Source organism: Lissotriton vulgaris, chromosome 3_1, assembly GCF_964263255.1.
Source record: "Lissotriton vulgaris chromosome 3_1, aLisVul1.2, whole genome shotgun sequence".
Taxonomy (NCBI): domain Eukaryota; kingdom Metazoa; phylum Chordata; class Amphibia; order Caudata; family Salamandridae; genus Lissotriton; species Lissotriton vulgaris.
The window spans coordinates 4,332,974-4,345,155 of record NC_141689.1 but is presented as its reverse complement, the minus strand read 5'-3'; the positions used below and the strand labels follow the sequence as shown (position 1 = coordinate 4,345,155).

At 51.5% G+C, this 12,182-nt stretch overlaps 1 protein-coding gene across 19 annotated transcripts in view; it reads left to right on the top strand.

Annotated features, from left to right (window-relative positions):
* The window catches only part of LOC147725800 (uncharacterized), a 652,895-nt gene that overhangs the window by 93,818 nt on the left and 546,895 nt on the right, over window positions 1-12,182 (top strand). For all 19 annotated transcript variants that reach the window (XM_086959950.1, XM_086959967.1, XM_086959953.1 and 16 more), the window contains one exon: window positions 10,041-10,136. In XM_086959950.1, the coding sequence (XP_086816076.1) occupies window positions 10,041-10,136 (96 nt within the window). The remainder of the gene's footprint in view (window positions 1-10,040; window positions 10,137-12,182) is intronic.

Here is a 12,182-nt window from a genome sequence, read left to right as displayed (position 1 = left end):
ACATTGTTGGCAGTAGGCTTCGGTTTCCTTATAAATACCTGGCCAGTAGAACAGGCGCAGAATATTTTGAGTGGTCTTTTCTGCGCCACTGTGCCCTGCGGTTAAATGTGTGTGCGCATAGAATTTTATCTGTTCCCGGAAGTCTTTTGGCACCACCAGCTGTCTATGTTCTCCCTCCTTTCCTTCCCTGTACAGCAACTCATTTTCAATGCTAAACCGGGGGAATCTTTGTGGAGAGTTGGTTGTTTGTGCTATGTGGGCTGCCTCCCACGCATTCAGAAGGGTAGGATCGTTGGCTTGTGCAAATTTGAACCCTTTGTCTATGACCCATGGTTCGGTGGATAGTAAAGCCTCTGTTGGACGCCTGTCTAATTCCCTTTTAAATAAGGCCAGGAATTGCGGGTTATCTACCCCCAAGATCAGTTCTTCCGGGAGGGATCCCACCACCCCTACCCTCACAGTGCATGGTGCTCTTCCTATGGGGTGTATGGTAATGCTTGCCAGGGGGTAGGTCTTGACATCCCCGTGAACACACCGGATGTGCACTTCTCCCTCCTGCCCTATCTGAGAAGGAAACACTAACTTCTCCCTTATTACCGATTGTCTACACCCTGAATCTAGGAGAGCTTTTACGGGAGTGTGGTTCACCCGTACCCTTACGTAGTAAGAAGGGCCCATTTCCGCTGTATACATTACAGCCTTGGGTATATATCCGACTTCCATGGGTTCTTCCATCGGTTTTCTTCTGGGGCATAAACGTGCTATGTGGCCCCACTCCCCACATTCGAAACACTGGGGTCCTTTTATAGGAGTAAAATCCGGGCGGAAAGGGCGAGTCTTCGGAGGGTCAAAAACGGCCTTCTTTTTTTCAGGTTTCGATAAAGGGGCCGTTGCTTTTGTTGGTTTGTCCGTCTCCCAGGGAAACGATCTAGGTGCTGCCCTTGTATAATTAGCCGCCATCTCGATTGCTTGGGCTGCAGTCAGCCCTGGGTGTTGCCTCAACCACCTTTGTGTCCCATAGGGCAACGCCTCCATGAACTGCTCGAGTATTATACTAGTCATAACGTCCTCTTTACTACGGGTATCAGGCCTTAGCCATTTTTCTGCCGCCATCTTGAGTCGCAGGTACAATGTTTTCGGATTCTCCCCTGTGACCCCTTTTTCTTTCCGGAAACGGAGTCTATAGGCTTCGGCATCCATGCCGAGGTGGTCCAATATCACTCCCTTGATCGCCGTGTAAGTGGAGGTACCCGACTGGTTGGCCACTTGATAGGCTGTCTGTGCTTCCCCCGTCAACAAGGGAGCAAGGAAGAAAGGCCACTTCTCCTCTGGCCATCCACAAGCACGGGCAGCTCGCTCGAAGTTTACTAGGAAGGCGTCAGGGTCCTCGCCGGTGACGTACTTCTGTAAGGACACCCCCGATGGATGCGGTCCGAAGGGCCTACGATCTACTGATATCGGGGTCCCTGGGGTCTGCACTACTTTTTGAAGATTGTCCATTTGTTGGGTCATGGTGCTGCGGAACAGGGTTCGGTCGGCATCGGCGGTACTGATTTGCTGTCCAATAGCCCATTCCAATTTCTGTTGTCCCTCGATCAGTGTTTGTATAACCTGTTCCATGATTGGATCTTGCTCGGAGGGAGACGATCCCACTTCTGACACCACTGTGGACTGGGCTGTTGGACCAAGGGTGGCGGGTGCGCCCGGTTGTGGGTCAGGAACGAGAGTAACACCAAGTTTTGGGGTTAATGAAGGTTTTATTGGGATTCCCCGATGTGACTTTATCATTAAAGTTCTCCTCGTTCGAAAAGTGAGTCTCTCTTTAGCAAATTGGCTAGGATCCGTTTTTGCGTTCTGTGTCTTCCGCTTCGTGTGGACGTGATGCACCTCAAGGTCTGGTCAGACGGCAGTCACTCGGCTCCGGTTCCCATGCAAAAGAGACCAACATAAAGGGAGCCGTTAGTTCTCCTGTCTACTGGGGTTTTGCACCTGAGGGGCCGTGTGAAGTGAGGGAGGGATTCACCGGTGACTCGTATCACTAGGTCAGTGGAGTGGTTTGGTTTGTACAGACAGTGAGGGTTACTCGCGGGGTAAAGGATACAAAAGGGGGGGTTAAACGCGGGAATTCAAACACGGGTTCTGTACTTTAAATGCGCTTGCTTCCCACCCAAGCTGCCATACGCTGCCGTACCTGTACAAGCCACGCTCCTCCCCTGGGAGAGTGGCACGGCGGCTCACGGGAACGTTGGCCTCCTGGCTCTCCAGGGAACTCCTCTTCCGCTCTTCCTCCGGGGTGTTCTTCGGTCTTTTCTCGTACTCCTTCGCTGCTACTAACTTCTCTCGCGCTTTCTCCACCTCCGCTCCTCTCCTCCTCCTCCGGGGTGACGTCACACGCCGAGTAAAGCACTTCCGGGGCTTTAACCAATCCCGTACCTCTGACGTGTGCAGAGGGAGTGTTTTCCTCCTCTATGTAGGACCAGTTAAAGGCGCCGTGTTCTTCTTCCTTGTGTCCGTCCTGACCTGCGCCCCATGGATCCGTCTGTAAGGAAGGAGTAATTACGGAGTCATTTCTGGGGGTCCACCACTCCTCAGATCCCGTCAACCTCACCCCGTTACACTGCCATAGATGACAGCAGGACCCTGTTGGACAACGGTGAGATCGCATCCCTCATCCTCTTGGACCTCTCCGCCGCCTTCAACACCGTCTGCCACCGCACACTACGAGCACGCCTCCACGCCGGTAGGGCTGGGGACAAGTCAGTTGGTGTCGTCCTCTTGTTAGCAGCTGCACGGCATGTCTTCTTTCTTCTTGTTCTTCTTGTTTCGAAATCGGGATCTGAGGAAGGAAGGTTCAGGGTGCCCCTAAATACTAAATTTAAGGCCGTTACAGGTAGGGAAAGGTCAGGAACCAATCGGTCCCTTTATTGGGGTGAGTACACCCCCTATCCTGCTCCTCTCCTGTGGGAGGGGGTCAGGAGCCTAGTCCTGATTGGGTAGGGCTCCCCACCCTCAAGATGGCGGCAGCCCAGGAGTGTGCTTCACCTCGCCTCTCCCACCTGAGAGGTGGGGTTGGCAGAGCCTGGCACACCCCCTTCTCTCACTTAGGCTTTACCGCCGTTCTTCCTGCCAGAGTAGGGGTCAGAACCGGTGGGGATCAATTGCTGAGTACAGCGAGTGGTCTGGAGAGGCTCATAAAGGCCATCCTGGGGGAGGAGGCTTGGCATCTCGTCCCAGGATGTGCATTGTTTCAGGCCTCCGAGAGCGGCAGGCTCTCGACCCAGGGATCCAGAAACACGTCCGCTGGGCGGCAGCCTAGGCAGCCTCTCAGTCAGGTTGTTAGTTAGTTTCAGAGGGCAACTCTAAGTTGCCCTTTGTTGTGCATTTTACATTAAATCCCACACTGGCATCCGTGCAGGTTTAATGTGCTGAGAAGTTTGTTACCAAACTTCTCAGTCTTCAGTGTAGCCATTATGGTGCTGTGGAGTTCATAATGACAACCTCCCAGCACCCTATACTTTTGAAATGAATGAAATGAAATGAAATGTGATTTGTAGAGGGCATGGCTGCCCGAAAGCGTCCCAGCGCTTGCTTAGGGAACCCGTCCTGGTATTCCCCTGCGAGATAACCCATTACTGGGCATCCCCAAGGTGAAAGCCAGGCATCCCGCTACGAGGGGCCGTTGTGGAGATTAAGCAAGCTATTGCCCAGAGTTACAGAGTGGGACTCCATGATTGGAATAGGCACTGAGGCAAGAATGGTCAGGTCCGGGGAAATTTGAGCCCAAGACCCGCCGAGGCGGGGAATTGAACCCTGGTCCGGGCCAGACCTCTGCATCAGGGTCTGCCGCTCCAACCACTTGAGCCACACTTCTCCACACTTTTAATGGCAGCACTGCACTTACAGTGCCCAGGAATGGCCCCGAGTACTGTAGGGGCACAGGGCTCATGCCCCTGGGACCAGGCCACTGGCATAGGGCACCCAGCTAGAGTGGTGACTGAGGTATGCCAGGGCAGTGTTTGTGGGCATGGCACATGTTGACTCTGGGTTTAGTTCTGCACCAAGACACTCAGCCTGCAAAGGCAGAGTGTGTGTGTGTGTGTGTGTCATGGTACAGGACCTCCAAGGGTGGCACAATAAGTGCTGCAGCCATTAGAGGTCTTCCCTGGTCACAGTGCCCTGGGTATCTGTGGTACCATTTACTAGGGGCTGACCTGTGGCCAGAGATACCAATTGGGTTTTGGTTTTGGGGAAAGAACACAGTCCCTGGGAGCCTGATTGGCAGGGCCCAAGGTACATCAAGTCAAAGTGCATCAGAAATCTAGCAAAAAAAGGGGTGGGGTACTGCAACTGAAACCCACTTTCTCACACCTCCACTTTGGGTGGGAGACTCGGCGGGAAAACCAAGCTAGGAGGAGAGTTGTGCCCACCTTTGCCGACCCCACCCCTCTGGTGGGAGGGTGGGCGAGGGAAAGCACAACTCTGTCCTCGCCATCTTGAAGATGGGGGACCCAGCAAACCAGAGTGAGGCTTATGCCCGACTCCCACTGGAGCGTGGCATAATAGGGGTCCCATTGGTCCCAACCTTGACCTACCTGAAACACCCATAAATTTAATTTAGGGGAAACCCTGAACCTTTCCTCCTCAGTCAAGAAGGAACCATAAGGACAGAAGAGCTGTGCTGAAGAAAGAATAGGAGGACACCAACTGACTTGGCCCAAGCCCTATCGGCCTGTCCCGGCCTCAACCTTCTCCAGCAAAATTCTGGTGTGTCCTGCAGCTGGCAGCCCCCCAGAACCCAGAGGACCTGTCCTGCCTTCCCCAACCAGACTTTGTCTCCTCTGAGCACCGGATTTGCTCACCAACAGACTCTGGCTCCAGCCAAATCCTCAAGACTGCACCTGGCGCCCATGGCCTGAGTTCGAGTGGCACAACACCACAAGGAGGTCTCCCTGGCGATCCTGACCTGGGATCTGCTGATCCCTGACCTACCTCCAGTCTCCCAAAGATGCCTGCAGGCCCTATCTGGAGGATCCCTTGGACCTCGACCAGAGATGGTAAGGAAAACCCAACGCCAAAAGACACCCCAGCACCCGATGCCTCACGTCCTTAGGTGCCCAACCAGCGGTGTCCCGGCATCCCATGACATCCCAACTTGTCTCTCCAACCGGTGGCTGCCTCCAGAAGATCTTCGTGCCCGAGCCTGCTATTTTTTTTCTGGCCGGAGATTCTCCATTGAAACCACAGGGCTCCAGATGTCGATCCAGCCCCCTGCACTCTGCCGTCCCAGTGCCGGTGTAGGTGCACTATATGTGCTAACTCTAATCCTCCTTTGCCCTGAGCCTAACACCAGGAGCTTTGCTCCCACATCCAAGTGGCGTGCCATTGAACAGCCACCAACTGGTGACCCCCTATCCCCATTGGATAGCATTGGGTCTCGGCACTCTGCACTCTGCACTCGGCCATGGGGGAACCCTGGTTTTAATCCCGGAAACTCAACCCTCCATATCGTTTACTTACCTGCAAAACGATAACCACATTTTTTTCTCAATAGGATTTTGACTGTTTTCCTTTGAAAAAGTTCTATATGTTGAGAGTGCTTAGTATGGAAACCCAAGACACTGTTTTGATGAAAACTGTTGTACTCACCTTTTATCCAGGAAATGTCTCAGTGTGATATCTAGATATATCACACTGAGTAGAAACATAGTAACTGAAAAGTAATTTCATCGGTTTCTGAACATTTGACCTACCTGTGTCAACATTCAACTGCCTTCAATTGTATAATCAGAATAGTACTATTTTGAGGTCGAGCCTAGCGGCGGCGTGCATGCACTGCTCGCTCTGCGAGGCATGCTGTATTAAAGTATGCACTGGAAGCCCCGGCCACTCAGCCCATATTTGTTATTGGCTTGTGCCATTGTCCTTCGTAAATACTGGCTTCTGATTCGTAAATAGGTTTGTTAGTCCCTCCTTGGTACTGCCTTGTCTGCATTTGTTACCAAAACTACTGGACCTTCTACTTGGTTTGTTACACGGTCGGCATTATAAGTAGGTGAGCTCTATTTTTGTTTAATGACACTGATGGGGACAGTGGCAGCCACTTTTGTGATAGAGTGCTATGCAGCTCTAACTTGCATGCTGAGCGCGGCGCCTACTTTAGGGACACCGCGCTCTGTTTCTTATTAAAAAAATGTTTTAAAACTTTAACAGTGAGCGCGGCGCTCGCTACACGGACACTACGCTCTGCAATACAACAGGTATTGACTTTCCCTTGCGCTTCTTCCTTGCACCATCTACACTTTGTCTCTCGACCTCACTCTCAAGCATTATTAGCTTTTTCTTCCTCCTCATAATCTTCCAGTTTCTGCCTTTCTCTCTCTTGCTCTAAGGCTAGTCTGTGTTGCCAAAATGAGCGGCGGTGCCCCGCAGCAGCGACTACTGGCACACATTAGACATTGTTGCTTCCCTTTTATCAGAGAGAGCCGGGTGCCTTGAGATGTACGAGCTGCCCACACCGCTCAGCAGAGGCCGCCTCCACAATGTACACACACTAGTTCCTCATTTGGGGGAGGTGGATGTATGACTCCTGCTCGACCCCTGCTCGACCCTTGCTCCTGCTCGACCCTTGCTCGACCCCTGCTTCTGCCCCGCCCCTGCTCCCGCTCCGCCCCTGACCCCGCTCCTGACCCCGCTCCCCCCCTGACCCGCTCCGCCCCTGCTCCCGCTCCGCCCCTGCTCCCGCTCCGCCCCTGCTCCCGCTCCGCCCCTGCTCCCGCTCCGCCCCTGCTCCCGCTCTGCCCCTGCTCCCGCTCCCCCCCTGCTCCCCCTCTGCTCCCGCTCCCCCTCTGCTCCCGCTCCCCCTCTGCTCTGCCTTTTCCACCCCTGCTCTGCCTTTTCCACCCCTGCTCTGCCTTTTCCACCCCTGCTCTGCCTTTTCCACCCCTGCTCTGCCTTTTCCACCCCTGCTCTGCCTTTTACACCCCTGCTCTGCCTTTTACACCCCTGCTCTGCCTTTTACACCCCTGCTCTGCCTTTTACACCCCTGCTCTGCCTTTTACACCCCTGCTCTGCCTTTTACACCCCTGCTCTGCCTTTTACACCCCTGCTCTGCCTTTTACACCCCTGCTCTGCCTTTTACACCCCTGCTCTGCCTTTTACACCCCTGCTCTGCCTTTTACACCCCTGCTCTGCTTTTTACACCCCTGCTCTGCCTTTTACACCCCTGCTCCGCCTTTTACACCCCTGCTCCGCCTTCACCAGCCCTGCTCCGCCTTCACCACCTCTGCTGCTCCGCCTTCACCACTCCTGCTGCTCCGGCTGGAGCCCTGCTCGACCCCTGCTCTCGTTTGACCCCTGCTCTCGTTTGACCCCTGCACACAGTGAGTGCATTGCTTTTTCTTTTACTATTTGATCATGTCTGTCACTACAGTCAGTAGATTTGAGATGTGACCTTGCGCTTTGAGCTGTCTACTAAGGAGCTACCGGGGAACCAACTTCTGGCCCTGGCATTGGATCAACATCCTGCGACACTGGGCCAATCACTTAAACTCGCCATGTCCATAAGATATCGAATTGTAATATTCTTCAGGTGCTCCTGTAACACGCTCTATTTGCTCAGCCAAATGTGGGCTGTGCAAAAAAATATAAAATAGCAGTGGGAGCTCTGAGCATTACCCGTTCATAAAAACAAAACGTACTGTATATTAGTCACTTCCCCCTTTTTAGGTTTTGCCTGGGGCACGGAGCTTTAGCTCCGCCCCCAGGAGAAATCTTTAGTTTTCAGTATGGGTGCCTTGACTACGCCCTCTGTTCCATTGGCTAGCTCCATAAATGGGGGCTAGCCATTGGAACAGAGGTCTGTCCGTCAAGGCCGGACCAGATTCGGGGGCGTTCCCGAGTTTTTTTCCCTCTCCACCCTTTTTGCCTCGTCATCGGGCCGTGGGCGTGTTTATTTTTTCTTCTTTCTGCAGCATCCTTCCTCACACCAGCTGGACGGCTCTCCATGTGAGGACGCAGACCTGACCGGCTCTCTACTCCGAGCCGACACAATGGAAGGTGATTTGTTGCCAGTCTTTCTCGTGCAGCTCACAGGGCCCTCGGTACGAGGCCGTGCTGTCCCCCTTGTTTACGTAGGGACCTTGCCGCTATTGTTTATTTTCACCTCGAGGGAGCCCACCCCTCGGTGAATTCACTCCCCGCCTGCAGTGGCTGAGACGGGCCGCCGCGCTGTCCGCGACGACCCAGAAGCTAAGGGGGCGAGCCGTGCTGTCCCCCTTGTTTACGTAGGGACTTTGCCACTATTGTTTATTTTCACCTCGAGGGAGCCCACCCCTCGGTGAATTCACTCTCCGCCTGCAGTGGCTGAGACGGGCCGCCGTGCTGCCCGCGACGACCCGGAAGCTGAGGGGGCGACCCGGAATCCCCCCCCCCCCCCCCCCCCCCCCCCCCAGCGCGGACAAGGAGAAGCAGCTGCACCCACCGGCAGGGCTCCATGGTGGAAGAGGAGCACCGCCGCCGCCCGTGAGAGCACCCGGCCCCAAGAAGCGGGACTGGGTGAGGAAGAGCTGCAGCGTCCAAGTACCGGTGAGTGCGGCCGCAGAGAAGGGAGGGGCGCCGCCGAGGAGGGGCCCGCACACTGCCCCGCACTGCCTGGCTCCTGCAGCACTCTCAGCCACGAGAGGACCCCACATCCGGCTCGATCCCTCCAGCGCCATGCAACCCCCACAAGGCGCTACACCCCCAGCACTCCGTGCATCGTCGGCACATCCTGGAGCCTCCAGTGACCCCCTTTTCCCTGCACAGCTCCCCCCCCCCCCCCCTGCAGCCCACCCCAGACCCGCAGCCCTCTGCCCTCACCTCACACTCTGGAGCCGCCACTCTTCTCCTGACAAAAATTCCCCAGACAGAAAGATGCCAGAGACACACGGACATAGAATTAAATAAATAAATACACACAGACACATCGGTGAGAAAGGTTGCTTTTATTTAAAGTTACAATTCGTGTCTCCCTGTTGCCTGCTTGTGCCTCCGTTTTCGTGTCTCCCTGTTGCCTGTTTGTGCCTTCGTGTCTCCCTGTTGCCTGCTTGTGCCTCCGTTTTTGTGCCGTGACTCTGTTGCCTGCTTGTGCCCCTGTTGCCTGCTTGTGCCTCCGTTTTCGTGCCTGTGAGACTGAGTGCAGGCTGTGAGTGCAGGCTGTGAGTGCAGGCTGATGGACTGTGCGTACCTGTGTATGTGTGCAGTTATGTGTACAAGAGCTAAGTGATGCTGTGTATGTGTGTGTGATGCTATCTGTGTATTATGCTATGTGTATGTGTGGGTCTGTAGCTGTGTATGTGTGAAGATGTGTCCAGGAGCTGAGTGATGCTGTCTGTGTGTAATGCTATGTATGTATGATGCTATGTATGTATAATACTGTGTGTGTGTGTGTAACTGTGCATGTCTGTAGCTGTGTGTGTATGTAGCTGTGTATACAAAGCCTGTCAATGTGTGTAGAGGAGGAGCTCTGTGTGTGTGTGTGTGTAAAGCTCTGTGTACATATACCTATGTGTGTATAAGTGCAAATGCAATAGGTCTCCCATTTCGTAACCATAAAGCTATTTACTAGTAAACGACAAAGCCATTTGTTTATCTGTTTTACAAAAAAAAACATAGGTGAAAATTTTGACATTTACAATGCCAATAGCTCTAATTTTGTCAAAGGCAAAACCATTGCATTGTAAATGCTTGTTTATAGAATGCAAAGAAATTGTGTAAATATTCCCAAAGCCCTGAAGTTTGTCCTCGATGACACATCATTCATTCTCTTCATTTAAAGCTCTTTTTATTGCAGAGAAAGCAAACAAATAACCAATGACACTAAAAGTACATTGTAGATCCAGGCAACCAATTGCATCCCTTCTGACAAAGTTACTTTGTGTTGATTTCAAGGCGGTCACTTTGGAGAGGTGTCTGGCTCGGGTGGGTGGGGGATTCATTGCATGCAGGGAACAATGTTCTTCTATAATCACGTCAATGGAGTATCTGTCTCTTTGTTTACGCAGCAGCGGACTCTGTTTGGTCTCCGAAGTGGACGAAGCGTGTTGAAAAGTCTCCTGGTTCATTGAAGGGTGTGTGGACCGTGAGGTTACACCGACTCGGTGAGTACATGCCTCCTTCCGGATCTTTATTCTGATATTTCACATGCGGAGCTTCAGTGTCCACCTGTCCTCACAGGATTCCAACCCCCAGGGGCAGGGGAAGCAGAAGAGGCACACATCTCTCTGCATTAATACAAACACTGCACCCCCTCCCTTTATTTATTATATTCAAAGTTTTATATATCGCGAACAAGATCTTTGCAGATATCAGAGCGCTTTACAGGGGTAGGGGCAACATGAGGGTGATTAAATACATTATTGGGTACAATATAGTAGCATAATAGGAAAGCCATCATGTACAGCTATAATATCAGTAAACGACCAAGTAACTAATAATACAAAAACGGTGCAGAGTCTATGTTCAGCAACAGTAGAGATCAGGTGAACTTAGGCCATAAGGATGGCTTTATCTCTCTCTTTATAAAATATTGCAGTAACCAGGGGTAGGGGCAACAAGACGGGGATTAGACCAACTATTGGGTACAATATAGTAGTCAGTAGTAAGTGAAATAGCATAATAGGATATCAGTCATGTACAAATATAATACCAATAGACAGTCAGGTAACCAGTAATACAGCAACGGTGCAAACGTCTCTGTTCCAGCAGCAGAAGAGTTCAGGTGAACTTGGCCATAAGGATGGTTTTTACCTCTTTCTTTAAAAGTGCAGCGGAGGAGATAAGCCTGGTTTCAGGAGGGAGTGCATTCCAGATCCTGGGAGCCATCCCTGAGAAGGAGCATTTGCATGTTTTTTCCTTCCGGAATCTACGAGGTTTCAGGAGGAGGTTTTTTGTACTTCTATTAGATCTCGAGCCTCCTGATATAGTCAGCTTTTGAGTGAGGTAGATGGGTGTCTTGTGGTGTACGGCCGAGTGTGTCATAACTGCTATTTTCAGCTGTATTCTGGCTTCAAAGGGCAGCCAGTTCAGGGATTTTAAGTCAGGAGATATATGCGAATGTTTCCTTGAACCAGTGATGAGTCTCGCGGCAGCGTTCAAGGAGGCTCTTAGGGGTGCGGTTGTTGATAGGGGGAGTCCGCTAAGGGCCACAATTCCGTAGTCTATGCGAGGGATGACTAGGGCTTTGTTGGAATTAGGTAGCCTGGCCTAGGGCAAGACTAGCATATCAGAGGCACAGTGTAAAGGTTGCAGACCACCCAAAAGTAATTCCACGCAATAGCACTCAAAAAGAAAACACTACACCAAAATTATATGAAAATACGTACTGCTTTATATAAAAATAATATTCTCTTTGTTGTCAAATATAAGTAGCTCACATATAAATAGCTCAAAACATTTCAAGTCACTTTTAGGATCAACAATTACACTTTTTAAATTACTAGCAGATTATCACGTTGTCTTTAAAGCAGTTACTATATTCTTGAACCCCTATCACCCTTTTGCATTAGGATAAACTGTACCTTAGAATCAATCAGGCTAGATATTACTCCACTAGAATCTTGGGAGAGAACTACGACTCACTAAAAGCAAAAGCAAATATCATCACTGTATTAGCATTCTTTTTTAGCAGGATAACTGACCTTAAGAATTCACATCACATTACTAGATTTCCTAATAGTTAGCTATACATTTACTGTACTCTGCGCACCTTATACTATCTCTTAACACAGCATTGCTTTAAAGGTTGGCAAGAGCAGCACTTAAATCAGATCAAAGCAACACCCCTTTGCATGGATAAAAGTACAGTTTTTCTACTAATCCTCTTTTAAAAACAACTGGTTAAGAACCACTTAGATCAATAGTTAATTAAGCCCTGCCAGAGTTCCCTTAGGGACCCTAAACTCTTGGAGACAGAGTCTCAGCGTACTCCCTGGTAGGGTATCTAGCCAGAACACTAGTTCCTTAGGTAGATGGCTCTTTCCCCTTATAACTACCTCCTTACTTGCAGTCGAGGTCTGGTTTTGCCAGGGAGCGTAGGGAACTCACATGTCAGGTTGTCTGTGCCCAGCGCCGGCGAGGTTAATAGCCTTGGGACACTCCAACTCCCCTCTCCCACTCGAGCCAACTCTTCTGGTGGCACTCGAGCG